We start from the raw sequence: 27,901 nt of genomic DNA on the forward strand, positions 1-27,901 counted from the left end.
CTGAATCATTAGAACACTGAGAAGCAAGGAGAGAAGCATACCTTGATCCCAGGCCATCATTTCTGCCGTGATAATCACAGGTGCACTGAGAAGGACATAAACAGCTCACTCTCTCCAATAGGCTCAGTGCAATGCACAGACTTGCAAAGAGATGCATGGCTCCTTTTAGAGGTTATTTGGACAAAAGGTAAAAACCAAATCCTAAGCATTCAGAAACTGGTGCGCCAGGCATACAAATGGCCATTTAGTAACAGCAGATTACACAGGATTAGCTGAGATCTGTAGCTACTTAACCTTCAAGTGTAGCTTGCAGGGGATCAATCCGCCTAGACTTAGAAACTGTTTTCAGCAAAGTAACACATTCTAAGAGAAGTAAAAATCAAACAAGTGATTGGGTCGTTTATTTTTCTGGAATTGAGCTGCAGGAGTTGCTTGTATATTTTTGAGATTAGTTGTTTGTCACTTCATTTGCTATTATTTTCTCCCATTCTGAAGGCTGTCTTTTCACCTTGCTTGTAGTTTCCTTTGTTGTGCAGAAGCTTTTAATTTTAATTAGGTCCCATTTGTTTATTTTTGCTTTTATTTCCAGTATTCTGGGAGGTGGGTCATAGAGGATCCTGCTGTGATGTATGTAGGACAGTGTTTTGCCTATGTTCTCCTCTAGGAGTTTTATAGTTTCTGGTCTTACGTTTAGATCTTTAACCCATTTTGAGTTTATTTTTGTGTATGGCGTTAGAAAGTGTTCTAGTTTCATTCTTTTACAAGTGGTTTTCCCAGCACCACTTATTAAAGAGATTGTCTTTAATCCATTGTGTATTCTTGCCTCCTTTGTCAAAGATAGGGTGTCCATAGGTGCATGGATTTATCTCTGGGCTTCCAGAAAAATAAACGATCCAATCAAAAAATGGGCCAAAGAACTAAATAGACATTTCTCCAAAGAAGACATACAGATGGCTAACAAACACATGAAAAGATGCTCAACATCACTCATTATCAGATAAATGAAAATCAAAACCACAATGAGATACCATTTCATGCCACTCAGAATGGATGCGATCCAAAAGTCTACAAGCAATAAATGCTAGAGAGGGTGTGGAGAAAAGGGAACCCTCTTACACTGTTGGTGGGAATGCAAACTAGTACAGCCACTATAGAGAACAGTGTGGAGAATCCTTAAAAAACTGGAAATAGAACTGCCTTATGACCCAGCAATCCCACTGCTGGGCATACACACCGAGGAAACCAGAATTGAAAGAGACACGTGTACCCCAATGTTCATCGCAGCACTGTCTATAATAGCCAGGACATGGAAGCAACCTAGATGTCCATCAACAGATGAATGGATAAGAAAGCTATGGTATATATACACAATGGAGTATTACTAAGCCATTAAAAAGAATACATTGAATCAGTTCTAATGAGGTGGATGAAACTGGAGCCTATTATACAGAGTGAAGTAAGCCAGAAAAAAAAACATCAATACAGTATACTAACGCATATATATGGAATTTAGAAAGATGGTAACGATAACCCTGTATGTGAGACAGCAAAAGAGACACTGATGTATAGAACAGTCTTTTGGACTCTGTGGGAGAGGGAGAGGGTGGGATGATTTGGGAGAATGGCATTGAAACAGGTATAATATCATATATGAAATGAATTGCCAGTCCAGGTTCAATGCAGGATACAGGATGCTTGGGGCTGGTGCACTGGGATGGCCCAAAGGGATGGTACGGGGAGGGAGGTGGGAGGGGGGTTCAGGATGGGGAACACGTGTACACCCATGGCGGATTCATGTTGATGTATGGCAAAACCAATACAATATTGTAAAGTAATTAGCCTCCAATTAAAATAAATAAATTTAAATTTAAAAAAATCAAACAAGTGTCAAGAAAATTTCAATAGTTTCTCATATCTAAATTTGCCAGGAAATGCCCATCAAATCCCTTTTCCTTAGATGTATTGCTACTATACCTTGAAGAAACACATAATGTTCAAAATACTTCAGTGTCTTATCAGATGTTAGAAAACACTGTAGATTACTTGCATGTTAAACATTACAAATTTTACTTTTTGCTTTCTACCAGCATGCATAATTGGAGAAGCAATGGCACCCCACTCCAGTACTCTTGCCTGGGAAATCCCACGGACGGAGGAGCCTGGTAGGCTGCAGTCCATGGGGTCGCTAAGAGTTGCATACGGCTGAGCAACTTCACTCTCACTTTTCACTTTCATGCATTGGAGAAGGAAATGGCAACCCACTCCAGTGTTCTTGCCTGGAGAATCCCAGGGACGGGGGAGCCTGGTGGGCTGCCGTCTATGGGGTCGCACAGAGTCAGACACGACTGAAGTGACTTAGCAGTAGCATCATGCATAATATTCAGTTTTATAAAATTTAGCTTTAAAGATAGAAGTGCATGACATAAAATTAATTTAATCAATATTGCCACGTTCTGCTTAGCCCCCAAAAACAAACTAAATAAAGTCCAGTACCTAGAGTGTTTTAGGCAAAATGCTTGAATTCACCACGGTCACAGCAGCACTGAGACTATGGTAAGAAAGCATCCTGCGATGCTCCCAGGTCCTCACTATGCAGTGCAGGCTCATGATCAACACATTTATTTTTCAGTAAAGGTTAGTATCTTTGTTCTAGAACCTATTTTGCTCCAAGCTAACTTCCCAAGTTATGAGCAATCAAACCTTATCTGAAGCTCAATTCTCCTGTCTGCTAGCATATATTAGGCTCTGTCCAAAAATAAAAATTAAATATTTAAAAAACTACTTCCATACACATAACATGGAATGAAATAGTCAGTCAAGGATTTAGGTAATAAATATATAAGGCACTTAATTTTCTTTTGACATGGTTCTATTCATCATCTTTTAATCAAAAAACTTTTTAAAAGAAAATTAATTTCATAAAAATAAGATTATGGAAAACACTATTTAAAATGAATAATACACATACAAAAACAGCAGCATCAAATGAATTTTCTCAAAATAAAATACTGGAAAGTTGCAGAATCCTCACAATTCATTTGCTCATTCAGTATTTACTGAGCATTTAAAGAATTCAGTGCTTTGTACTATGTACGAAGCAGTAAATTAAGTCCTAAGGGTAGAATTGATGCTTTTGAACTGTGGTGTTAGAGAAGATTCTTGAGAGTCCCTTGGACTGCAAGGAGATCCAACCAGTCCATCCTAAAGGAAATCAGTCCTGAATATTCATTGGAAGGACTGATGCTGAACCTGAAACTCCAATACTTTGGCCACCTGATGCAAAAAACCAACTCATTTGAAAAGACCCTGATGCTGGGAAAGATTGAAAGTGAGAGGAGAAGGGGATGACAGAGGATGAGATGGTTGGATGGCATCGCCGACTCAATGGACATGGGTTTGAGTAAATTCCGGGAGTTGGTGATGGAAAGGGAGGCCTGGCCTGCTGCGGTTCATGGGGTTGCAAAGAGTCAGATACAACTGAGTGACTGAACCGAACTGAGGGGTAGAAAAATGGATAAGACACGATCACTACACAAAAGGAATCACACGATAGAGAGAGGCACAGAATACACTTGGAAGAAGCACAAGAGATCATCAGACCCAACAGTATTGGTGGGGAAAGGCTTCCTAGAGCAAGTGGTACCTGAGATGCCCCTTTGAGGCACACCAATGTATTAAGTGGAAAATCTGAAAGTGGCAAGCAGAGGGACAGCAGGAACCAAGGGAGGAAGCAAGAAAGAGCATGTAGTTCTTAGAGAAATATAAGCATTTCAGGTTGTATGTACAAAACACACATACAGGAGCAAGACAAAAAGCTGAAGAGTCCTTGTGGGACCGTGTTGAAGAGGCTCATGAGGGTCCAACTGACAGAGTTATAGTTACTTGGCAGATGATTGATTTTTTTGGTTTAAGATATGTGCATTTTTTTTAAAAAAAGGAGAAATTACTTGTATCTCTTTGTTTCAAATATTTATTTTTGGCAGTGCTGGGTCTCCGCCGCAGCACTGGGACCCTCAGTCTTTGTTGTGGCGTGCAGGGCCTTTCGTTGTGGCAGTGAATCTTTTTGGCTGCAGCACGAGAACTCCTAGTTGTGGCGCATGGGATCTAGTTCCCTGACCAGGGACTAAACCCAGGCCTCCTGCCCTGGGGGCTCGGAGTCTTGGACATTGGACTACCAGGGACGTACTGACTGAAGGTTTTCTGAGCTGAAGATTTGGGGGATGGGAGTTTTATTTTTAAAAGAAGAGTATTCCAGTTATAAAGCTGATACATTGATTACAGTGGAGAAAGGCAGAGGATGGAGAAATAAATTAGCAGATTATTATAGCAGTTTACCAATACAAACATATGGACAGTTGTATATATTTGGATTAGTGCCCTGGTTTTCCTTTATTTGCAGTCAAAGGTGCTAAAGAAACAGCCTACAAAAATAAATACATAAGAAAACACAATATGCAAAGATACACAGCCTCACTAGCAGTTAAAAAAATGTGAAATGAAATGAATTTGTTCAAGTATATAGCTTTTAGTTTTAAAGAACTGATACAGCACTATTAGCAGGACTATAATGGGAAAAGTGAACTTCTTCACTGCCAGTGGCCATGTAAATTAGTTCAGTCTTTGCAGAGTGCAAGCTCGCAACAATAATACTGTTTCTATACTTTTATCCAGTAATTCTACTCTGAGGAAACACTCAGATAGAGTAATTTCTCCTTGCCTTCCCCACACAAAAAGTATTTGTACTAAAATATTCCCAGTGGTTCATCCACAATTCTTAAGAGTTGTGGATGAACCACTGGGAATATTTCAGCAATTTAAATATCCATTATTGGTCCACAATTAGTACAGAACAGACTGGGCCAGATGACCTGGGGATATACTGGGCCACACGTAATGGAAATTCTTAGCTTAAATGCTTGCTTATGACCTTATTAATGTTACTAGCTATATTATTTGTATTCAGTCTGTTTTACCAGATTATTGTTTCCTGCATTACCAGATGTATGACTGAGCCTCAGATAAAAGTAATAATGACTAGAGAACTTAAAACAATTGACCAAATATATAGTTCTATAATAAGATCAAGAATTGTAATGGTGAAAGTCTATATACAGGGATAATCAACAAAAGGGAACAGTTCTTGGACCATAACAGACTGGTAAGACAGGTAGCCCAGAGGCTTTTGGTTGCTGTTAACGGGGCCTAGTCCAGGAACAGCAAACGGAGTGGCCTATCAACAAAATCCCCACCTGACCTGGGAATGAGCATTCCTAGCACGGAGGGACACATGAGTCGCAAAATCCTTCTCTAACCTTGGCCGAAATTATTACCCAAAGGAGGGGATTATAAAATAAACAATGGTGCCGACTGTCCAGTTCTACAAGAATCAAGTCATTAGCCACAGTAGGCATTGACCTACAATTCAGGGAATTGTAGGAATTCAGGGTGAAGGTCAGGATGAAGCACTTTTTGCTCTGGGGAAACCGGCAGAACTGACCCTCAGATGGTTATGTATTTTAAGGAGAAAATTTTATGAACCCAGTTTCTTGCATTTTTCCATACTTAAAAGAGCACTAAAAACATTAGCTAAGATACCTGTTCCTTGAAAAAGCAGTAACTTTTTACCAAGATATGTTCTTCATTGCACATATATACCGGCCTCCCCATTCACCTTTCTGGAACAGTCCTCAGAGCTTTCTGAAAGACCGTCTCTTGGGTTATAAACATGAGGCTAGCTCGAATAAAATTTCCTATTCCTTTCTTACACTGACTATTGATTAATTTTTTCATCAACAAAACAAGATACGAAAAAGAGAACAAACATACAGAAACCCCCACTCCACTCTGATTAAACTTAATTCTCATGTCAAATATATGGAAATACATACACATAAAAATAGTACTTAAAAAAGTAGAACACATATTAATATGCACAGGTTATACTGTTACATAAAATATATATGGCATTGACTGACATGTGATTTAAAAACAATAGTGCTTAATATTCATTTGATCATTTTTGTTAAATAGTTAAGTGAATAATTGCATTAAAATTTGAAAATTGTGAAATCCTGACAGTTTCCCATTTTAGCTAGAAATAAATTCCAACAACTTATTTCAGTAATTATTTATTAAAGACTATTAACCGTATTTGTTGTTGTGTCTTTTAGTTGATAAGTCATCTCCAACTCTTTGGTGACCCCATGGACTATACCCTGAGGCTCCTCTGTCTGCAGAATTTCCTACAATACTGGAGTGAGTTGCCATTTCTTTTTCCAGGGGATCTTCCTGACCCAGGGATTGAACCCATAACTCCTGCATTGGCAAGCAGATTCTTTACCATTGAGCCACTAGGGAAGCCCATTAACTATTATTCAGTTCAGTTCAGTTCAGTTGCTCAGTCGTGTCCAATTCCTTGCAACCCCGTGAACCGCAGCACGCCAGGCCTCCCTGTCCATCATCAACTCCCAGAGTTTACCCAAACTCATCTCCATTGAGTCAGTGATGCCATCCAACCATATCATCCTCTGTCGTCCCCTTCTCCTCCTGCCCCCAATCCCTCCCAGCATCAGGGTCTTTTCCAATGAGTCAGCTCTTTGTATCAGGTGGCCAAAGTATTGGAGTTCCAGCTTCAACATCAGTCCTTCCAATGAACACCCAGGACTGGTCTCCTTTAGGATGGACTGGTTGGATCTCCTTGCAGTCCAAGGGACTCTCAAAGAGTCTTCTCTAACACCACAGTTCAAAAGCATCAATTATTTGGTGCTCAACTTTCTTGATAGTCCAACTCTCACATCCATACATGACCACAGGAAAAACCATAGCCTTGACTAGACGGACCTTTGTTGACAAAGTAATGTCTCTGCTTTTTAATATTCTGTCTAGGTTGGTCATAACTTTCCTTCCAAGGAGTAAGCATCTTTTAATTTCATGGTTTCAATCACCATCTGCAGTGATTTTGGAGCCCAAAAAAATGAAGTCAGCTACAGTTTCCCCACCTATTTGCCATGAAGTGATGGGATCAGATGCCATGATCTTCGTTTTCTGAAGTTAAGCCAACTTTTTCACTCTCCTCTTTCACTTTGATCAAGAGGGTCTTTAGTTCTTCTTCACTTTCTGCCATAAGGGTGGTGCCATCTGCATATCTGAGGTTATTGATATTTCTCCTGGCAATCTTGATTCCAGCTTGTACTTCTTCCAGACCAGCCTTTCTCATGATGTACTCTGCATATAAGTTAAATAAGCAGGGTGACAATATATAGCCTTGACGTACCCCTTTTCCTATTTGGAACCAGTCTGTTGTTCCATGTCCAATTCTAACTGTTGCTTCCTGATCTACATACAGGTTTCTCAAGAGGCAGGTCAGGTGGCCTGGTATTCCCATCTCTTTCAGAATTTTCCACAGTTTATTGTGATCCACACAGTCAAAGGCTTTGGCATAGTCAATAAAGCAGAAATAGATGTTTTTCTGGAACTCTCTTGCTTTTTCAATGATAATAACTATTATTACTATTAATTTATTCTAACATTAAAATTACAGGGAGGCCTGGTGTGCTGCAGTTCATGGGGTCGCAAAGAGTCAGAGATGACTGAGTGACGGAACTGAACTGAACTGAACATTAAAATAACAGTTGCTTCTGATCTAGTGGAGGAACTAGGCAAAACACCAGGTCATTGATACACTGTAATATATACCATGATAGGGAGAAAGAGAAGAGGCCTTAATCTCATGTGCCTCTTCATCAAACTAGATGAGTAGTATGTTTACATATAAGGAAATAGTGAAACATTCCCAACGGTAGCCAGTGCACAAACAGAACTATAAACTACACTGGAGAAATTTATCGTCTATTAGGACAATATTCTATGTCTCTATTTGATTGAAATGAGCTCACATTTAAAATGAAATTAAACCACTACAAAAAAAAAGTAAAGAAAATGTTTTGGTAAATGTGTGAGTTCCTCTTATTTCAGACTTTTCCAGAAGTCAGTGGGTTTTGAGGTACATCCATTGGTAAAACACTCGTCACAGGCATTGCTTGGGTAGTTTGACATTTGAACATGGCAAGCATCGCCCTTCGAAACCTATAATAAAAAGGGAAAATCTGGCATTATCCCATGATGACTTGGAATGCTTAAAGAACTTTCAAATATGACTAAGATGCCACTACTGCCAATTAGCATCTCCAAATAAATTTCTGCTTCCAATTTTAACATATCCTATTGAGACCCTTTATAAATGTATTATAAAGTATACAGTACAAATAAAGATCAATTTTGCACCACTGATTGTAAACACTGCAATAACTATGTCTAAGATGACAATGTCAGTTGCAAGGAGTCATTTACTTGAACTAAGGATGGGTATTTCAGACATTTATTCTAATGAGCAAAGGCAAGTTTAATGCCTGACCTTTCCAAAATAACTACTAATAGACTCTAAATTTAAGATGTGTTCTTTATTCTTCTTATGTGGTCTATTTGATCTTAAGTTTTTATGTTTCTTCATATACCTATTGCTAAAGTTGCTTTCCCAAACATGTGCATAAATATATAAGCTTAATAGAAGCAGCACTGGCAATCCAGGATCAAATTATCAGTACTTCACATCTACTGAGATTTTCTGGTCAAATATTTAAGCACAGTAGATTGGTTCAATCCACCTTTAAGCAGTAACAGGAAATGAAGCAGTCTAAGCTGCCCTACCCAGAGGCTCAAGGGTAAAGAAACAGCCTGCAATGCAGGAGACTCAGCAGGAGCCTCAGGTTCGATCCCTGGGTCAGGAAGATCCCCTGGAGAAGGAAATGGCAACCCATTCCAGTATTCTTGCCTGGAAATCCCATGGACAGCCCATGGAGTCGCAAAAGGGTCAGACACGACTTAGCGACTAAACGACAAAAGCTGCACTGAGGAGGCAGGAAAGAAATCCTTGCTCAGAGGCTCAACAAAAGGGGAAAAGGAAGAGTCTCCATTATCCTCAGTGACTACACAGTCCTGAAGCCTGTTATGTTAACAATGAATTTTTCTCTTGCATCTGAATGATATGTCTTCCTTCTAGTAAATATACAGTTATGCTACCCACATATGGAACCCAACTGGCCTTGCTTTGTCCACTTTCCAGTAACAGAATCACTCTTTTCTTTGCAAAACCTTCCAGGGTCATTGCTGCCAGAGGGCCATCAAAGATGAAACTTGCATTTGGGGATGCTTAGCTGGTGGAACTTGGTCTTGAAATTACCCATGATCATTTCGCCTCCATGAGGGAAGAGTCTGTCACAGAACTGGAGTCCTAGACATTTCAGGTCCTGAATACTTCTGCAGTGCAGTTGCATGAACCAAATAACTCTTAATTTCACCTGAAGCGAGTTTATGTCATTTACCTCCCCCAAAATTTAGAACATTATCCATTGCCTTTCTAATATTCTTTCTGTATACACTTTTTTTTTTTTAGTTGAGAAGCATTTTAGACATGACTTACTTTTTATTAGCAATCACATAAATACAAGGATTGTAGAATGTAGAAGATTTTGCAAACAGAGGAGCTATGATGGCCATTGAGGGAGGAATCTTCTTTGGGTCACCAAAAGATGCCCATAAGCACACGATGGAATAAGGGGACCACGCCACCAGAAACATGAGTATCATTATCACAGACATCTGTAAAAGAAATCAGTATTCACCAAGCCCAATAGCTAAAATATCAAAATAGCTAGTATATCTAAAACTGCATGAAAAATTATCTGGATTGGAACTTGAATAAGTTTATGATGTTGAAGACATAGAGGAAACACCGAAATTTTCCCCTCATTGTACTCTGTTAATACACCTAAAGCCAGCTATGATAACTGGAGCTTGTGAAATGGATGAACTGGTTCATGAATGTAAAGAATGCCCTTTTTCTGCTGGTGAGCTGCGGAGAATACAGCTGGATTTATCTTTTTTGGGTTACTGAGCTTTTCAGTGCTTGTTTAAATTTTACAACCCAGGCTTGAGCATCTCCTCAGCCAATCTCAGTCCTGGACATGGTTGAAGAAATCTCTCAGAAAGTAGAAACCAAGACAAACAAACAAAACCCCAAAGAGAGACAGTGTAGGAGAGAATATTTAAGAAAATTAAAAGATAAATCCAGGAGATTAAATATCCAAATAAAAAGAGAATAGAGAAAACAAAAAGGGCAGTGAAATTCACGAGAGAAATGATACAAGGAAGCTCCCAGAAGGGGAGATCTGAGTCTCGACATTGAAAGCACTCGCCCCGTACCAGGTACGTGGGTGAATAAAGAGCTATACCAAGGCACATCAGCATCACATTTCAGAGGGAAAACTGGAGACACAGAGAAAGTGACAAGCTTCCAGAGAGAACACAGACCACCAGGAAACTGTCAGTCTTCTCAGCAGCAACACCTAAAACTGAGAGACTATATAGTAATGCTTTCAAAAATCTCTGAAAATTAGTTTTCTACTTTGAATTCTATGCCAAGTGAACAATCAATCAAATATAATAGGAGCATTAAGACATTTTCAGGCATGCCAAATCTTAAAAATTTGACTTCCCTATAATGTTCTCAGGACTCTGTTAGGGGATGTGTTCCACCAACTGTGAGAAAATCAACCAAAAAAAAAAAAAAAAAAAAGGAAGACATGCAATCCAGAAAACAGGTGATCTGATCCAGGAGACAGGCCAAAGCATTCTCAGCTTGTGATAAAGGAGATGTGGGGATACTGACTTTCTAGGTAGTCATCTTAAAGAAGAGCCAGTGTAATCTGGAGCAGGAGATCTGGGGGTGTCAGGAGGATAACTAAGAAAAGGATGAAGTCAATTTAGTCTCTGATGCATATGAAAATACTAAGAGGAAACTGAAGCGTCTATTTAGAGATGAATTAGGAACAGGTACATAGGACTGCCAGGCTCCCCTGGTGGCTCATACAGTAAAGAATCTGCATGCAATGCAGGAGACCTGGGTTCGATCCCTGAGTTGGGAAGATCACCCTGGAGAAGGAAACAGTTACTGACTCCAGTATTCCTGCCTGGAGGAGCCTGGTGGGCTACAGTCCATGGGGTCACAAAGAGTTGGACACAACTGAGTGACTAAAGCTTCCACTTTCCAAAATCACTTCATTGTCACACAGAACAGTCAGGAAACAAAGCTACAGAGAGATAGGGGGTGGAAAGGGAGGAGAGAGGGAGAGAAGAAGAGAAGGGGAGAGAGATGGACAGAAGACAAGAAAGAAAAAGAAAAGGAATGAACTGTTAACTCCAAAGGGGGAATAGTTGTATAAAAAAAAGAAATATAAGTCATACAGCCCTACAGAGATCTGCAATAAATGAAATTTAGATAGTCACAATAATGTAAAATTGACTTTTCTTTTTTTTTTTTTTTCTTCCAATTTTATTTTATTTTTAAACTTTACATAATTGTATTAGTTTTGCCAAATATCAAAATGAATCCTCCACAGGTATACATGCGCTCCCCATCCCGAACCCTCCTCCCTCCTCCCTCCCCATACCATCCCTCTGGGCCGTCCCAGTGCACCAGCCCCAAGCATCCAGCATCATGCATCGAACCTGGACTGGCAACTCGTTTCCTACATGATATTTTATATGTTTCATTGCCATTCTCCCAAATCTTCCCACCCTCTCCCTCTCCCACAGAGTCCATAAGACTGTTCTATATAAAATTTACTTTTCATCTAGCCAAATATTAACATTTTATTGACAAGATGAGAGGTGTTGGTGGGGAGAAGGAAAAGATGATGGTATAAGAGAAAGTCTTTGTTCACAGTAGGAAATCAAGAAGTAGCAGCAAACAAAAATACCTGAAACAGGAGATAAGCACATTGTTTAGAAATATGGAGGCCAACACTAGAAAAAAGAGCCAGAAAATAAGAACTGGGAGTTGGGGAGAGATGACTACAGGGCCAAGGAACCATGTCCATGTAGAAGCTTGATTAAAGGATTTTAATGCCTTACCTTTGTTACATCTACCTGATCTGACCAATCTCTGTTGAGGTACTCAGTGCAGTTATTAGTACCATGATGTTTAATGGATTGAGTGACATGGTAATAACAGTAAAACATCACTGTTAAGGGCACGATAAAATTTATCGCAACTACCATCATCGTGTAAGAAACAAAAGACCTGAAAGTAAGAAAAGGAAATAATTAAATCATGACATTAAATCACTATTCATCTAACGTACTAAATAGGGGAAGGGAAACAGAATAATTAGCAGAAGTAATACTGGCATTGTCTAGTATTAGTAAACAGCTTAGGAGGTACATTCGACTTTTAGTTCATTCAGACTAGGGGTTGGCAAACTATGACCTGTGGGCAAATCCAGCCTGTCGCCTGTTTTTGTAAATAAAATTTTATTGGAACCACAGTCATTTCCTTACTGTCTATGGCTGCTTCCACAGGCAGAGTTGAATAGTTGCAATGGAGACAACCTTGCCTGTAAAATCTAAAATATTTATTTTTTGACCCTGTACAGAAAAATGTTTAGACTTAGATTTAGTTTGAGAGAAATTTTCTGTTTACTTTTCTGAGTAATCTTTCACTTCCTTTAATGGACTAAATTACCTTCTTCTCCTTAGTAAACATAGAAGAGCATCACTGATGAGTAAGCGATCTTTGCAGCGACTGCACTTTTGCTGTGTAATTCTCAGAAGATGCTTTAGCACCAGAAAAGAAAGCCTGGGCTTTCTCCAGAACTTTCTCCAGTCCTTTTCCCCTCAGGTCCTACCTCTAAGGTGCCGCTAAAGGAGGCTCTGTATCCCCTTTGCTGCCAAAGGACAGAAAGGAGGGAGCAGAGCAGGGAGACAAAGGGATGCCCTGTCCTTGCAAATTAACATAATTCACGTTTCTCAATTCGTCTCTAGTCGGAATCACATCATCTAAACCAAGGAAACCCTTTGCCACACTCTATATGAGAAACATTAGATCTGAGGTTAAATTTGAAATGGTGAAAATGTGTCTGTCTGCATTAGAAGCGTTTAATTATAAACTGCATACATGTTTCTTACACATCATTTTTCCGCCAGTTTATGGTACAGGTGGCCCCAGTAGGATCTGGGGCATAACTAGCCCACCCAATGATAGGCATCAAAGCCCAAAACAGGCCATTGGTCCAGGCCCCCAGAATCATGCTGATGTAAGTGTTGGTGGTCATTCTTCTTCCTATTAACAAATACATGGAATATTAAATCATTTCCCAATGATGTGATTCATATCTTCATCTTGTTTTAACTGATTATTCAAAATTATCACCAAGAGCACTTTAGTTCACACAAAACCTATGAATTCATATTCTGGAAAAAAATAACATTTAAGCTGAAACTTGAATGATAAAATGATGAATCAGAGGATAGGCAGGGAGAAGCACTAGGGAAATAGCATTTACAAAGGCCCCAAATTGGGAAAGGGTTTCACCAGTACCCCAAAGTGACAAGATCCCAGGCTATGCTGCAAGGTAGTCAGGAGTCAGAACACGCAGGTCTTGGCGGCCGTGTTATGAAATGTGAATTTTATTCTAGCTGTAATAGAAAACCACTGAAACTTCCAATCAAGAATTATCAGAGAAAGAAGGCTGACCATGTCACAAGTCACTACATTTATTAATACATTTTGAAGTGAAGGTGTGACAAGCAGAACTTAGGCAAATGGGTTCATTGCAAAAGCTGAGAAAGTGCTGTACCTGCATCAGGATGGCAGATGGTCAGGTATCGATCCACAGCCACGACCGTGAGCAATCCAATACTTGCCATTCCAAAAAAAATATTCAACCCAGCATAAATCTGAAAATCAAAATTGGAACGATTCCACCATTCTACACACCCTCCCAAGAGACATTTATACTTTTATCCCACTGCTAAAATATATTTTAAATACATTAAATAGTAAATAAATACATTGAGTGTTTTCTATTTTGTGTGTGTGTTCCATCGCTCAGTCATGTTCAACTCTTTGCATGCTGACTGCTCTGTCCATGGGATTTTACAGGCAAGAGTACTAGAGTGGGTTCTATTTCCTCCTCCAGGGAATCTTCACAACCCAGGGATCGCACCTGCATTTCCTTCACTGTAGGCAGATTCTTTACCACTCAGCCATCAGGGAAGCACCATTTTCTATTTTACTAATGTTAAAATACATCATCTATTGTCAAATTGTAAATGGCTTAATAAAGGTACTTATAGAAAACATTCTGGGACTTCATTAATTAAAATAAGCTTTTTTAAAAAGCTAAGATTTAAAGTAAAACTTCTATACATACTCTAAAGAAGGCAAAACCAAACCATAAATCAAGTGCAGTGCATATAACCAACAAAAGACTGGTATTCAGAAAACAGACAATTCACTAAGGGGAAAAGACAAACAGAAAAATGGGCTATTCACACAAGAGGAAACCAGAGTGCCTATGACATAAGATATACAATCACATTAAATATTGAAAGAAATGCAAATCATAAGATACGATTTTACATCCATTATAACACTACAAATTTAAAAGTCTGACAATCCCAAGCACTGGCGAAAATGTGGAGCAACAGAAGTTCTCATAATTGGAACAATCATTTTGAAGACTAATTTGGCCACACTTGATAAAGCTGACGTTGTGTTATCTACAACCAAACCATTCCTCCTCTAGTAATGTATCTAAAGAAACTCTCATATACTGCAGAAAGAGACATGTATGAGAACATTTGTGATTTAAAACAACTGGGAACAGAGAATTCCCTGGCAGTCCAGTGGTTAGGACTCTGCACTTTCATTGCCAGGGCCCTGGGTTCCATCCCTGGTTGGGGAACTAAGATCCCACAAGCCCTGAAGCACAACCAAAAACAAAAAGCAAGAAGCCCCAAACAACCTGAAGGTCATATTGCGAAACATCAAGATTTGATAAAACCTGTTGATGCATAAATGGGTATTCACTATTCTCTACCGTTTTCATTTTATTCTCTACAGCTATATAGCTTAAAACAGCAAACAGTTCTAAAAAAATTGGGGCAAAAGTCATTTCTGCAAACTATATTAATTTATTTTCTTGTCAGTAAAAATTATAGTAGATATATTTACCAGCAATTCTCACAAAGAACTTACCACAGTAAAAATTATAGTAGATATATTTAAGAGCAATTCTCACAAAGAACTTACCACAGAAAAAAATCAACAACATGTAGTTTAACTATATTATTTAGACATTATGATATGGTCATTAAATATTTTATTGTTTCAAATGAAAGCAGAGTATTTCTTTTTGAATTTGCAATATACAAGTTTTTATTTGAATATGCAAATGTTCACTTTTCTTCTCTAACTGATTTCTAATTTTTTGCTAGTTTAATTTTTTCCTTTAGGTTGGGGAAATTTTGAAAATATAATGATGGCTACTGCTTTCATTTCTCTTATTAAAGAATATATTTCCCAGTCACTCCTGAAGCTATTTTCAATGAGAGCACCATATCTATTATGCTACGTAAAACTATTTGATTTTGTAAAGAGACTTAAACTTACAAGTTCTTAATCTAGTTCATTTTGCTTTGATTCTAAGGATCTCTGATACCTGACATCCTGCATATCCAAATTTCCAGCTTCCATGCAGATCTGAAGCAGCAGACATGGGGTAGCCAATGCTACTGACCCCTATATCAGTAACAGCCAGGTTGATGATAATTGCATTTGTGGGTGTCCGAAGCTCCTTGAACTTAATGAAGATGCCTAGAACAATTATGTTGCTGAGGATACTTATCACACCTGAGAACATAAAAAAATCACACACTTCACTTAATTTGAATGTGCAAAACTAAAATAAAAATTAAATATTTAAATTCCTTCAGAAACAAAGCAAATTCACAAATTGGTTTTGGTTCATTCACTGGAAGAGCTCCAGCTATTCTTCAAACTAGTTGCAATATTGTCACAGCCCTCTTGTGAAAACAGAAATATAAAAATCAAAACACAAAGAATCTGCCACTTGTATAAACCAGCACCAAAGGCTGGCATTTAACAACATCACTATTGATCACTTTGTCCTTGAAGTGACTCCCATTGATACCAATGCTGATTTTTAGGATACATATAGTTGTGTGTGTGTGTGTGTGTGTGTGTATGACCATATAGTCTCCTTTGGCAGCTTTATTTCCTTTCCTCCTTCCTGAAGATGGAGGCTCTTCTTTCTCTGTTGTTTCTCAGGCCTCAGCTATCATTCTATCCTAACAGCACTTCTGTCACTTTCTATTCCTGAAATACGCTCCAGTCCCTCATCCCTTTTCATACAACTCATTGCCATTAGACATTTATTAAGCATCTACAGTATGTAAGATCATATGACTGTTTCAATATTACTTAAAATTTAACATGTTCAAATCTGATTACACACACACATACACATACATCCCTAAATAAGAATGCACACAACAAGGTTTGGCTAGGTAGACAGGAAGTCAAGTTGGCTCTCAGATCCACTCAGAAACCTCACAGGCCACATCACCCTAGTGAAGTTTCCACAGTCTGGTATCTGACTCTTAGCCCTGCAGGTCCAGAGACTCAATGTTGTCAGTGCCCCAGAACTGGCTGGATTCAGGTAGACTGATGACTGAAATTCTTAATCTGAATGCCAATGTACTAATTTACAATGAGAAATACTGTTGAGTAGACTGGATGTGAATGTTAGCCTGCTTAACACCCCCATCTGAAATATAAGTTTCCCTTCAGCCAGATGTAAGCCATACTAAGTCCTAACAACTGAGAGAGGGTAGAGCCATTACCAGACTCCTCGGGGCTAAAGGAGGGGTAAAGGACAAAAGGAATAGAGGGTGTTCACCATCATGAAGAGAACTCTGGTGAGCAGACCCAGCTATTGCCAGAGAGAAGGAAGGTTTCCAAGTACCAACACACAAAGGTATCAGCTAAGGAAGAACTTCTATTATATTTGGCCCCTTGGTCAAAACTTCTGTTCAACATTCTACTAATCTTCCAGGTTCCTGTTCTTTTCCTCCTGCACGCTGCTGGCAGAATAAGCTTGCTACAACATAGAATTAACCCAGACTCTTCTCAATTTACTCCCCAACATCTGTGGGATAAAAGTTCACATGTCCCAACCTGATACCCCAGTCTCTGCTTCGAACAGTTTTTACCTTCTCTAAGCAAATGTTCACACTTGTCAAAGAAGCCCTCCATCTAGTATCTATCAGACACACCAGGCGTGTGGTAAATTTCAACTCTCATTTCTCTCACTTGGAACACCCTACTCCTTTACCTATCCAAATGCTACCCACGCTTCAAAATTCTGTTCAAGCCTGATTCTGCCCTCCAAGGCTTGTCTTCCTCATAGTATCCTCTCATCACTAATAAATTTTCAAAGTACTTGTCTATATTATACTTCATCTTACGTGATGCTATATTATTTAACTCTTATATTCCTAATCTTCCTGTGTAAATTATAGGCTTCTAATGGCTTCTATGTTGAGTATGTGACATATAGCAGATTTAACAGATGACTAAAACTCATATTGCTTAATATCTATTATTCCTGCAAGCATAATTAAGATACAATGATATAAAATTTGATGATTCTTTGGCTCATTAGTTTTGCATGCAGTATTGTAGCTCCAAAAAGTTTAGTGAACTGAAGAATCTTTCTGGTTAGTTACAGATTTGTTGATTTTTTAAAAGTCAGATAAAAACACAGTGTAGTAAATTTGTTGCCTACCAAACTAGAATAAAGTAATTGTACTTATGGGGTAGTTTTAGATATAATGTGGGGAATGAGGGAAACAGTTTAGTCCTTTTATTTTCTCTGCAGCTGTCTCAAGCACTGTGCTCGATTTTCTAGCTGTGAAAGGGTTAGTCAATTGTGTCTGACTCTTTGAGACCTCATGGACTATAGCCCACCAGGCTGCTCTCTGCATGGGATTCTCCAGGCAGGAATACTGGAGTGGGTAGCCATTCCCTTCCCCAGGGGAATCTTCCTGACCCAGGAATCAAACCCATATCTCCTGCACTGCAGGCAGATTCTTTACTGACTGAGCAACCATGGAAACCCATGTTTTCTAATGAGTAGACAACAGATTATTTAGTAGTTAGGTCTAAGTTAACTTAATTTAGGGACTTCCCTGGTGGCTCAGAGGTAAAGAATCTGCCTGCAATACAGGAGACATGGGTTTGATCCCTGGGTTGGGAAGATCCCCTGGAGAAGGCCATGGCAACCCATGCCAGTATTCTTGCCTGGAGAACTCCATTGACAGAGCACCCTGGTGGGCTACAGTCCACGGGGTTGCAAACAGTCATACACGACTGAGCAATTAACACACTTTCACTTAATTTCCCTTCGGCTTCTGTGGCTCTTCTCCAATCTCTTCGGGAGATCCTTCTCAGTCTACTTCCTGGTCTTTCTTTCTTCATCTCTACCTTATTAAACATATGCATTGTCCAAGTTTCTGTCCTAGACCTCTTTCTTTTCACATTCAACATACACTCAGTGAGTTCAGAGTCAAGGCTATATGCTGATACTTTCCAGATCAATCTCATAAAATTCAAACCCATGTGTCCAGCTTTTTGTGGGACTTCTCTCAAACTGAACCCAGAGATTTTCATTCCTGCCCCAAACATGTTCTTCTCCAGGTGTGAATAGCTTCACCATTTATCCAATGGCCCAAAAAAAGAAACCTACTTGTCATCTTTGATGCTCCCTCACCAGTCTCCACATCCAACCACCATGGATTCTAAATTCTAGCTCTTTCTATCTCTATTGCCACTACTTCCTCCTCAGAAGCCTTCTTAACCTTTACCATACCTCCTACCCAGGGTGCCTCCTACCTGGTCTGTTAGCTACCATTACAGCATATATCTAAAACGCAAATTGGATCATGTCATTTAGTGGCCCCCTACTGCCTTCACAGCTAAGGTTCTTCATTAGCTGGTATGCAGTCATTGTTTCAGCCTAATATCTCTTATCCTTTAGCCTATAATGCACCTGTAATGAATCTATTTCAGATCCTTAATTCAGCATGCCTTCTTACCACCAGAATAAACTGGAAAAAGGGAGAGCTTAAGTTGGTAAAAGTTTGTTAAGAGCTAAAATCCAAGAGAACTATTAAATTAAAAATGAAATTTAAAATGAAAAATAGGCTTTTTGTAACAGTAGCAAATGAAATAAATGCTTTGACTAAACTTTTTTCCTCATAGTCTTGGTTTAAGTGAGTTTTGTTAAAGGTGGGGTTTTGGGAGCCCAAAGAACAATAAACATTTAAACAAAAGCATAATGAGGCAAGACATGCTCCCTTCAGTTCACCTGCTAAAAATACAACACATATACATTAAAACTGATCCTTGTGATTATACATGAGGGTTCTAGAGCCAAAGAACCTGAGTTCAATACTGGTGTAGCTACTTAGTAGATGTGTGTGTGTTGGTAAAGTTACTTAAACTCTATCAGTATAAATGGAGAAAATAAAACAAATTTACTTACTGAATTAGTTTAAGGATGAATTATTCCAAACAGGTAAGTGCTTATAGCAGTGCTTGGTATATACCAAGAATTCAAACGATAACATTAGCAGTAGTGGTGGTGATGGTGGTTGTAGTCATGGCAACAGTAGTAGCAGAGTCATCATTGTCATAGTAAGACTGCTATTACTGTTATTGTTGTTACAGGAATAAGAACACGAGAGAACATTTTCTTAACAGGAAATCTTCTTTGCATGCTTCCTTTGTAACCAGATCAAAAAAGATAGCTTTTCTTGGTCATCTACCAAAAACTAACTAAACCAAAAGTTTGTATACAAAGTATTCCTGTGTAGCTGTGATAAGGAGATTATCTCATTAAGTAGCATATTGTTTTCTCCTTTTGTTGCAACACACACAAAAAAAGAAAACAGAACTCACCCAGGGCTTATCATACAGAGGTATTCAAATGAAAAAGTTATTAGCATATCACTAAAATTTATGAAAATTAACTGAGGAACCATAGTTTCTAGCAGAGAAGTGATACTCTAGTTGTGAGTAATGGGGAAATTAAGCAATTATAAAGAATAAACTGGGTATAGTAGGATTTGCTATGCTTTTACTCTACTTTTGAATATACTTACAATTTTTCATAAGTCAATCCAAAAAATAATAAGAGTTACTTCTAAAATTCATTAGTATTTGTCCAACATACACTGTATATATCATTTAGGTATATTTGTGCATTATTTTTTTTTACTTTTCACAACAATCCCAACTGGTAGCTTATTCTTATCCCCGTTTTATAGATATGAAAATGGAAGAACAAAAACATAAAGGAACTTGCTCACTGCTGCAAAGAGACTAAAAAATGAAAACCAAACTTCAGTTTTCCAAGACAGCATTAAAAAACGAGCTCAAACTCTGTCCTCAATGATAATACAATCTGCTCTCTCTTTTTACAACTAATTTTCTTTCCAGGATCTTTCAGTCTGAACTAGATTCTACCACTGATGACAAAACTACAGAAAGTATGTATGAGAACAGTAAATGCCATAAAAATACATTTTTGCCACAGTGCACATTCTCCCTCAATAAAAATTCATTTGACAATATAATAACCACACATACAGATGATTATTTGTTTTCTAGAAAACTTTTCTCAGCCCCATCTCACTGCCTATCAAAATTCAGAATAACTTGTTAGACTAACCACCATTAACAATGTTTCCATTTATCCTTTGACCTATATTCTCTTATTTGATCTTTACATCCTTATTTATCACATGCGCACAACAACTGAGAAAGGATAAGTGACTTGTCAAGGTTGGCCAACAGAACAGAACTTGAAACACTATCTCTGAACCCATGCTTCTTCTACTACCTTATGCTAAAAACCACAGCTTGCCTTCACTCATTCAAAAGCAAAATAACTGTTAATGGAGTAAATATCCATACCTGCGGTAATCAAGTAAGCTGCAACAATGTTGTGTTCAGTCTGTGAAAAGACAGAGCCATTTTCATTTTTACAGTATGAACTGTTGCCTAAATTATTCCTTAGCATTTTGGAGTGAAGATATTGAGACATCCTTCATAATGAGCTTTCAATATCTACGAAATGTTTCAAAAGCCAGTGAGAGAAAAATTTTCAGAACCAATCATTTCCATCTCCACTTAAAGACCTCAAAGAAGGGCCTTTTCATAGAGGCCCTCCTTTAACAAATGTAATTGGGCTACAGAAGAAAGGATTTTAATCCCCAGAAGAAGGGAAAAGCTTACTAGCAAAATAAAGAGAAATACCAAACAACACACATTTTAACCAATTTGGGCATCAGTTTGTACCCAAGGAGATTATCAAGTGCACACGTCCCATTCAAACAATAAACAAACTCAGAAAATCAGATCAGGACCTGAACTAACTGATTTCTGCTGGAAATTAAGAGTCAGCATTAGTCCTCTAAAACTATACAGGTTAAGGTGGCTGTTTCCTGTTGATCCTTCCAAGTTTTCCACTCCAGTTCCTTTTGTTTTTTCATAACAATTTAAATCATTAGAGATAAAGAAGCAATCCCCTCCAACCTTACAAACTTCACTCTCCTAATGATAATAATAGCTTCCTGTATATTCTTTTTCTTTGCTTATAGAAACATTTGTTTATAGAACTATTTAATGTTTCCTCCATTTTTCCCCCCATTCTTTTCAAAAAATGGGGTTATATATATACAAAATAATTCTGCAATTTGTTTTCCCCTAAAGCTATACCATAAATTCCAGGTCAAGAAACCTAAATCTAAGTTATTAATAACTCTATATTTCAAAGCACAGATATAACATGATCTACTTCATAATCCACCTAAGTTCATTTACACTACATTTTGATATGCGTCAGTTGTTATCTGGTTAATAATCATAGCATACACCAGCAAAGTATCTAGAGTGAACAATTCACCTCATAAACTACAGAGCAATTCTAATATTCTGGATTATCTTAACTCCAAAAGTGTATTACATAAATGGATGATAATCTAATATGAACATTTATTGTTAGAATAAGATATCCCTACCATATTTTTTCTTTGTAATTTTTTATGCCATATATTATAAAAATCTGATTCTACTCAATAGTGAAATTCCTAAAAATCGGCAATTTAAGAAAAATGATAGATGCACCAAAGTTAACAGTGTAAGTATATAACAGAACCACTAGAGGGCTATATTTACCCTCTTAATTCTATAATCTTAGCATGTCCTAGCAGAAAGGGGACACAAGGTAGTCCTTTTGCCTCAATTTTCAGCCATATACTTGAATAAACTGAAGAAGTTGAAATCAGGTGGGTTCATCTGTCCCAGATCTTACAGCTACTAGTATTCAAATTTTTATGACACATATAGTAATATTGTGAAGAGTATACCAGAAAAGTGAATCTCATTAGTATTCCAATATCAAAATATTTTCAAACAACCCTAAAGCAATTAATGTAATCCTAAAATGACCTCTCTATTTAAAAAACCATGGGTTACTAGGTTTCAAGTCTTTCTCTTTTTTGCTTTTTTTTTTTTTTGCAATCACTATTCACTCAAAACGTTTTGAGTTTGCTTTTGTTCATAGTTTCTATCTTTTCTGTAAAGGATTATGCCTAGTTAGTTGTACCACCATTTAAATTTTCCAGAAATAATTAGCTCTATTTACAAAAACTGAAGAAAAATAATTCCAAAGATGACTATTCGCTATTGATAAAAGTTTTACAGATTATGATTGTGATAGGTACATTCTAAATAATTTTTTATGCTTCCTTCATAAGTCACATGGAAAAACTATATTGTGATGAGGCTTAGAATACTAAGAAATATAACTATAAGCATGTCAAGTTAACACAGCTCATGATTCTTCGATTTTATAAACTTAAACTGGCCTAAAATAAGTCCTCCTTTCATAACTCTTCTCAAATGCTCAGGGATACCAGGTAATATTGCTTGTATTCCACTAAACCTTTTCATTGCTATGGCAACAACTACCATTTTAGCATGATGCAAGCACTCAGAAAGTTATTCAGCTAACACGTCAAAAGATTTAATATGTTAGTAACTATACGTGAACCGTGAACTTCCTGATGTTCAAGCTGGTTTTAGAAAAGGCAGAGGAACCAGAGATCAAATTGCCAACATCCGCTGGATCATGGAAAAAGCAAGAAAGTTCCAGAAAAACATCTATTTCTGCTTTATTGACTATGCCAAAGCCTTTGACTGTGTGGATCACAATAAACTGTGGAAAATTCTGAAAGAGATGGGAATACCAGATCACTTGATGTGCCTCTTGAGAAATCTGTATGCAGGTCAGGAAGCAACAGTTAGAACTGGACATGGAACAACAGACTGCTTCCAAATAGGAAAAGGAGTACGTCAAGGCTGTATATTGTCACCCTGCTTATTTAACTTATATGTAGAGTACATCATGAGAAACGCTGGACTGGAAGAAACACAAGCTGGAATCAAGATTGCCAGGAGAAATATCAATAACCTCAGATATGCAGATGACACCACCCTTATGGCAGAAAGTGAAGAGGAACTCAAAAACCTCTTGATGAAAGTCAAAGTGGAGAGTGAAAAAGTTGGCTTAAAGCTCAACATTCAGGAGACTAAGATCTTGGCATCCGGTCCCATCACTTCATGGGAAATAGATGGGGAAACAGTAGAAACAGTATTAGACTTTTATTTTTGGGGGGCTCCAAAATCACTGCAGATGATGACTGCAGCCATGAAATTAAAAGACGCTTACTCCTTGGAAGGAAAGTTATGACCAACCTAGATAGCATATTCAAAAGCAGAGACATTACTTTGCCAACAAAGGTCCATCTAGTCAAGGCTATGGTTTTTCCTGAGGTCATGTATGGATGTGAGAGTTGGACTGTGAAGAAGGCTGAGCGCCGAAGAATTGATGTTTTTGAAGTGTGGTGTTGGAGAAGACTCTTGAGAGTCCCTTGGACTGCAAGGAGATCCAACCAGTCCATTCTGAAGGAGATCAGCCCTGGGATTTCTTTGGAGGGAATGATCTGAAGCTGAAACTCCAGTACTTTGGCCACCTCATGCGAAGAGTTGACTCATTGCAAAAGACTGATGCTGGGAGGGATTGGGGGCAGGAGAAGAAGGGGACGACAGAGGATGAGATGGCTGGATGGCATCACTGACTCGATAGACGTGAGTCTGAGTGAACTCCGGGAGTTGGTGATGGACAGGGAGGCCTGGTGTGCTGCGATTCATGGGGTCGCAAAGAGTCGGACACAACTGAGCAACTGAACTGACTGAACTATTAAAGTATCTTTTACAATGGAGCTCAGTGATACCACAGTACAAAATGTATTAATGTTAGGTTTCCTAAACATATGAACTAGATTCAAAACCAAATGCCCTAGGGACTTCCCTAGCAGTCCAGGGGGCACAGAGTCAATACCTGGTCAGGGAACTAAGATCCCACATGCCATTCAGTGAGGCCACACACACACACACACAAAAACACCACTAATATACCAAAGGAAACCCAGAAGAACTACTATAAGGAAAAGAAAAAAGAAAAATAGGATGTGGAAATAAAAGTTAAAAGATGGCTAATGCCTAACGCACTGGTCATAGCAAACACCCTCTTCCAACAACACAAGAGACAACTCTACATATGGACATTACCAGATGGTCAATACAGAAATCAGACTAATTATATTCTCTGCAGCCAAAGATAGAGAAGCTCTCTACAGTCAGCAAAAACAAGACCGGGAGCTGTCTGTGGCTCAGATCATGAACTCCTACTGCAAAATTCAGATTTAAATCGAAGAAAGTAGGGAAAACCACTAGATCATTCAGGCATGACCTAAATCAAATCCCTTATGATTATATAGTAGAAGTGACAAACATATTCAAGGGATTAGATCTCATAGACAAGAATGCCTGAAGAACTATGAATGGAGGTTCCTGACATTATATAGGAGGCAGTGATCAAAACCATCCCCAAGAAAAAGAAATGCAAAAAGGTTGTCTGAGGAGGCCTTACAAATAGCTGAGAAGAGAAGCAAAAGGCTTTGGAGAAAAAGAAAGATATACCCATCTGAATGCAGAGTTCTAAAGAATAGCAAGGAGAGAGATAAGAAAGCCTTCCCGAGTGATCACTGCAGAGGAAAACAATAGAATGGGAAAAACTAGACAGCACTTCAAGAAAATTAGAGATACCAAGGGAACATTTCATGCAAAGATGGGCACAATAAAGGACAGAAATGGTATGGACCTAACAGAAGCAGAAGATATTAAAAAGAGGTGGCAAGAATACACAGAACTTTTAAAAAGGTCTTAATGGTCCAGATAACTGCAATGATGTGATCACTCATCTAGAGCCAGACATCCTGGAATTCGAAGTCAAGTGGCCCTTATGAAGCATGACTATGAACAAAGCTACTGGAGATGATGGAATTCAGCTGAGCTATTTCAAATCCTCTAAGATGATGCTGTAAAAGTGCTGCACTCAATACACCAGCAAATTTGGAAAACTCAGCAGTGGACACAGGACTAGAAAAGGTCAGTTTTCATTCCAATCCCCCAAAAATGTTCAAAATACTGCACAACTGCACTCATTTCACATGCTGGCAAATGCTCAAAATTCTCCAAGCCAGGCTTCAACAGTACATGAACCGAGAACTTCCAGATGTTCAAGCTGGATTTAGAAAAGGCAGAGGAACCAGAGATCAAACTGCCAACATCCGTTGAATCACAGAAAAAGCAAGAAAATTCCAGAAAAAAATATCTACTTCTGCTTTATTGACTATGCCAAAGCCTTTGACTGTGTGGATCACAACAAACTGGAAAATTCTTCAAATGGGAATACCAGACCACCTTACCTGTCTCCTGCAAAATCTGTATGCACATCAACAGTTAGGACCGGACATGGAACAGACTGGTTCCAAATTGGGAAAGGAGTATGTCAAGGCTTTATATTGTCACCCTGCTTATTTAACTTATATGCAAAGTACATCATGCGAAACGCCGGGCTGGTTGAAGCACAAAACAGAATCAAGATCGCCGGGAGAAATATCAGTAACTTCAGATATGCAGATGACACCACCCTTATGAGAGAAAGCGAGAGGAACTAAAGAACCTCTTCATGAAAGTAAAAGAGAAGTGAAAAGGCTGGCTTAAAACTTAACATTCACTTCATGGTAAATAGATGGGGAAACAATGGAAACAATGAGACTTTTCTTGGGCTCCTAAATCACTGCAGATGGTGACTGCAGCCATGAAATAAAGACGCTTGCTCCTTGGAAGAAAAGCTATGACCAATCTGCTAAGTCGTTTCGGTCGTGTCCGACTCTGTGCAACCCCATAGATGGCAGCCCACCAGGCTCCCCCGTCCCTGGGATTCTCCAGGCAAGAACACTGGAGTGGGTTGCCATTTCCTTCTCCAATGACCAATCTAGACAGCATATTAAAAAGCCGAGACGTGACTTTGCTAATAAAGGTCCGTCTAGTCAAAGCTATGGTTTTTCCAGTAGTCACATATGGATGTGAGAGTTGAACTATAAGGAAAGTTGAGCACCAAAGAATTGATGCTTTTGACCTGTGGTATTGGAGAAGACTCTTGAGAGTCCCTTGGACTGCAAGGAGATCCAACCAGTCCATCCTAAAGGAGATCAGTCCTGAATATTCATTGGAAGGACTTATGCTGAAGCTCCAATACTTTGGCCACCTGATGTGAAGAATTGATTCCTTAGAAAAGATACTGTTGCTGGAAAAGATTGAAGATGGGAGGTTAAGGGGACGAAAGAGGATGAGATGGTTGGATGGCATCACCAACTCTACGGACATGAGTTTGAGCAAGCTCCAGGAGTTGGTGATGGACAAGGAAGCCTGGTATCCAGCAGTCTGGAGGTGGCAAGGAGCTGGAGACAACTGAGTGACTAAGATAGATATATCCAAGTTAAAAGGTGAAGAAAATCTCAAAAGTGGTTTGTCTACAACCTATACATTACTTCTACACAGCCATTTTAAAGACTTTTTTTTTTAATGTTAAAAAAAGGTGTAGGAACTGTGTATTATTTGTCCGTAGGAAAATACCATAGTCACTTTAGTGCTTGCTAAAAGAACAAGAGTAAAAACCCTGGCCCTAACTTTAACTGAGAGTTTCAACCCAAGAATTCTAAATCAAACAGATTCCTTTCCCAAGTTATAATAGAATAACTGCTTCTGTGAAAAATTTTCAACATATTTGTTCATCATACATACTTATGTTTTATACATTTATTAATCCTGCTACAATTCCATTAATCAAAAAGCATAAGGAAAACGCAAATACTGACTTAGGCAATACTATATGCTACTCAAATAAGCATTCAAGAGTTAACCAAGTGTTAGGTAAAGCATGCTAGAAAACTGAACAAATAACACGACAACTCATTCCAAGAATGAACCATGTTGGGGAGGGAGGGCAGGTTGGAATCAATGGTAGGGGAAATTATCCTATATCACAGTATTCTAACTTGCTATCATTGTTATATCTTGATACTATAACAGCATTGAGGGCCACAATCAATTTCATTTGTAATGTCCCTATCCAAGAATATGAACATGTAGCAAGCAATCAAATATTTATTTATGGTCAGTAAAACCTTAAACCTGGAGTCCCTTAAAAAATGAAAATAAAAACATTCAATGAAGCTTTCAACATTCCATCTATATTGAATGAAAAAGTTAAATATTTCTTCAGAAATGTCTTGAATTTCTAGTTCTCAACCTGAACAGAGTTTTTCCAACTTTAATAGATTCATAATTAACACTAAAATTTTCTAATCAATTATGAGTTACAATTAGAGAAGTTGTCTTGCTTTGATTTGTGTCCTAACACACAAAAGGGAAAAAATGTGATAAAGGGTGCTGATGTTCTTATATACAAAATGCTAACATTTTAAAGGGAGTGTTAATTTATAA

General features: G+C 38.3%; 1 protein-coding gene across 2 annotated transcripts; it reads right to left on the reverse strand.

Annotated features, from left to right (window-relative positions):
- Window positions 1-157: 157 nt before the first annotated feature.
- Window positions 158-27,889, reverse strand: RRH (retinal pigment epithelium-derived rhodopsin homolog). Of its 2 annotated transcripts, XM_019962311.2 has the most exons (7): window positions 20,900-27,889; window positions 15,561-15,751; window positions 13,695-13,794; window positions 13,024-13,177; window positions 11,971-12,139; window positions 9,479-9,657; window positions 158-8,085 (listed from the first exon to the last, which is right to left on the reverse strand). In XM_019962311.2, the coding sequence occupies exons 1-7, from the start codon at window positions 21,027-21,029 to the stop codon at window positions 7,971-7,973; spliced, it is 1,038 nt and encodes a 345-aa protein (XP_019817870.2). In that variant the 5' UTR covers window positions 21,030-27,889; the 3' UTR covers window positions 158-7,970. The 2 variants fall into 2 exon arrangements, 1 of the variants encoding a protein (XP_019817870.2); XR_011567080.1 differs by lacking the exons at window positions 158-8,085; window positions 20,900-27,889 and adding an exon at window positions 19,467-20,860 and having other exon boundaries at window positions 9,520-15,751.
- Between the last annotated feature and the right edge of the window lie 12 nt (window positions 27,890-27,901).

The sequence above is a fragment of the Bos indicus genome, chromosome 6 (assembly GCF_029378745.1).
Source record: "Bos indicus isolate NIAB-ARS_2022 breed Sahiwal x Tharparkar chromosome 6, NIAB-ARS_B.indTharparkar_mat_pri_1.0, whole genome shotgun sequence".
In the NCBI taxonomy this organism is placed as follows: domain Eukaryota; kingdom Metazoa; phylum Chordata; class Mammalia; order Artiodactyla; family Bovidae; genus Bos; species Bos indicus.

Bases quoted from the DNA above. Each gene is read 5' to 3' on its own strand.
- RRH (XM_019962311.2), bottom strand. From the start codon at position 21,029: ATGTCTCAATATCTTCACTCCAAAATGCTAAGGAATAATTTAGGCAAC. The intron at 9,658-11,970 runs GTAAGGCATTAA...TTTCTTTTACAG, and splicing joins ATCAGGTAGATGTAACAAAG to ATGTCTGTGATAATGATACT. The intron at 8,086-9,478 runs GTAAGTCATGTC...TTTTTATTATAG, and splicing joins TATGTGATTGCTAATAAAAA to GTTTCGAAGGGCGATGCTTG.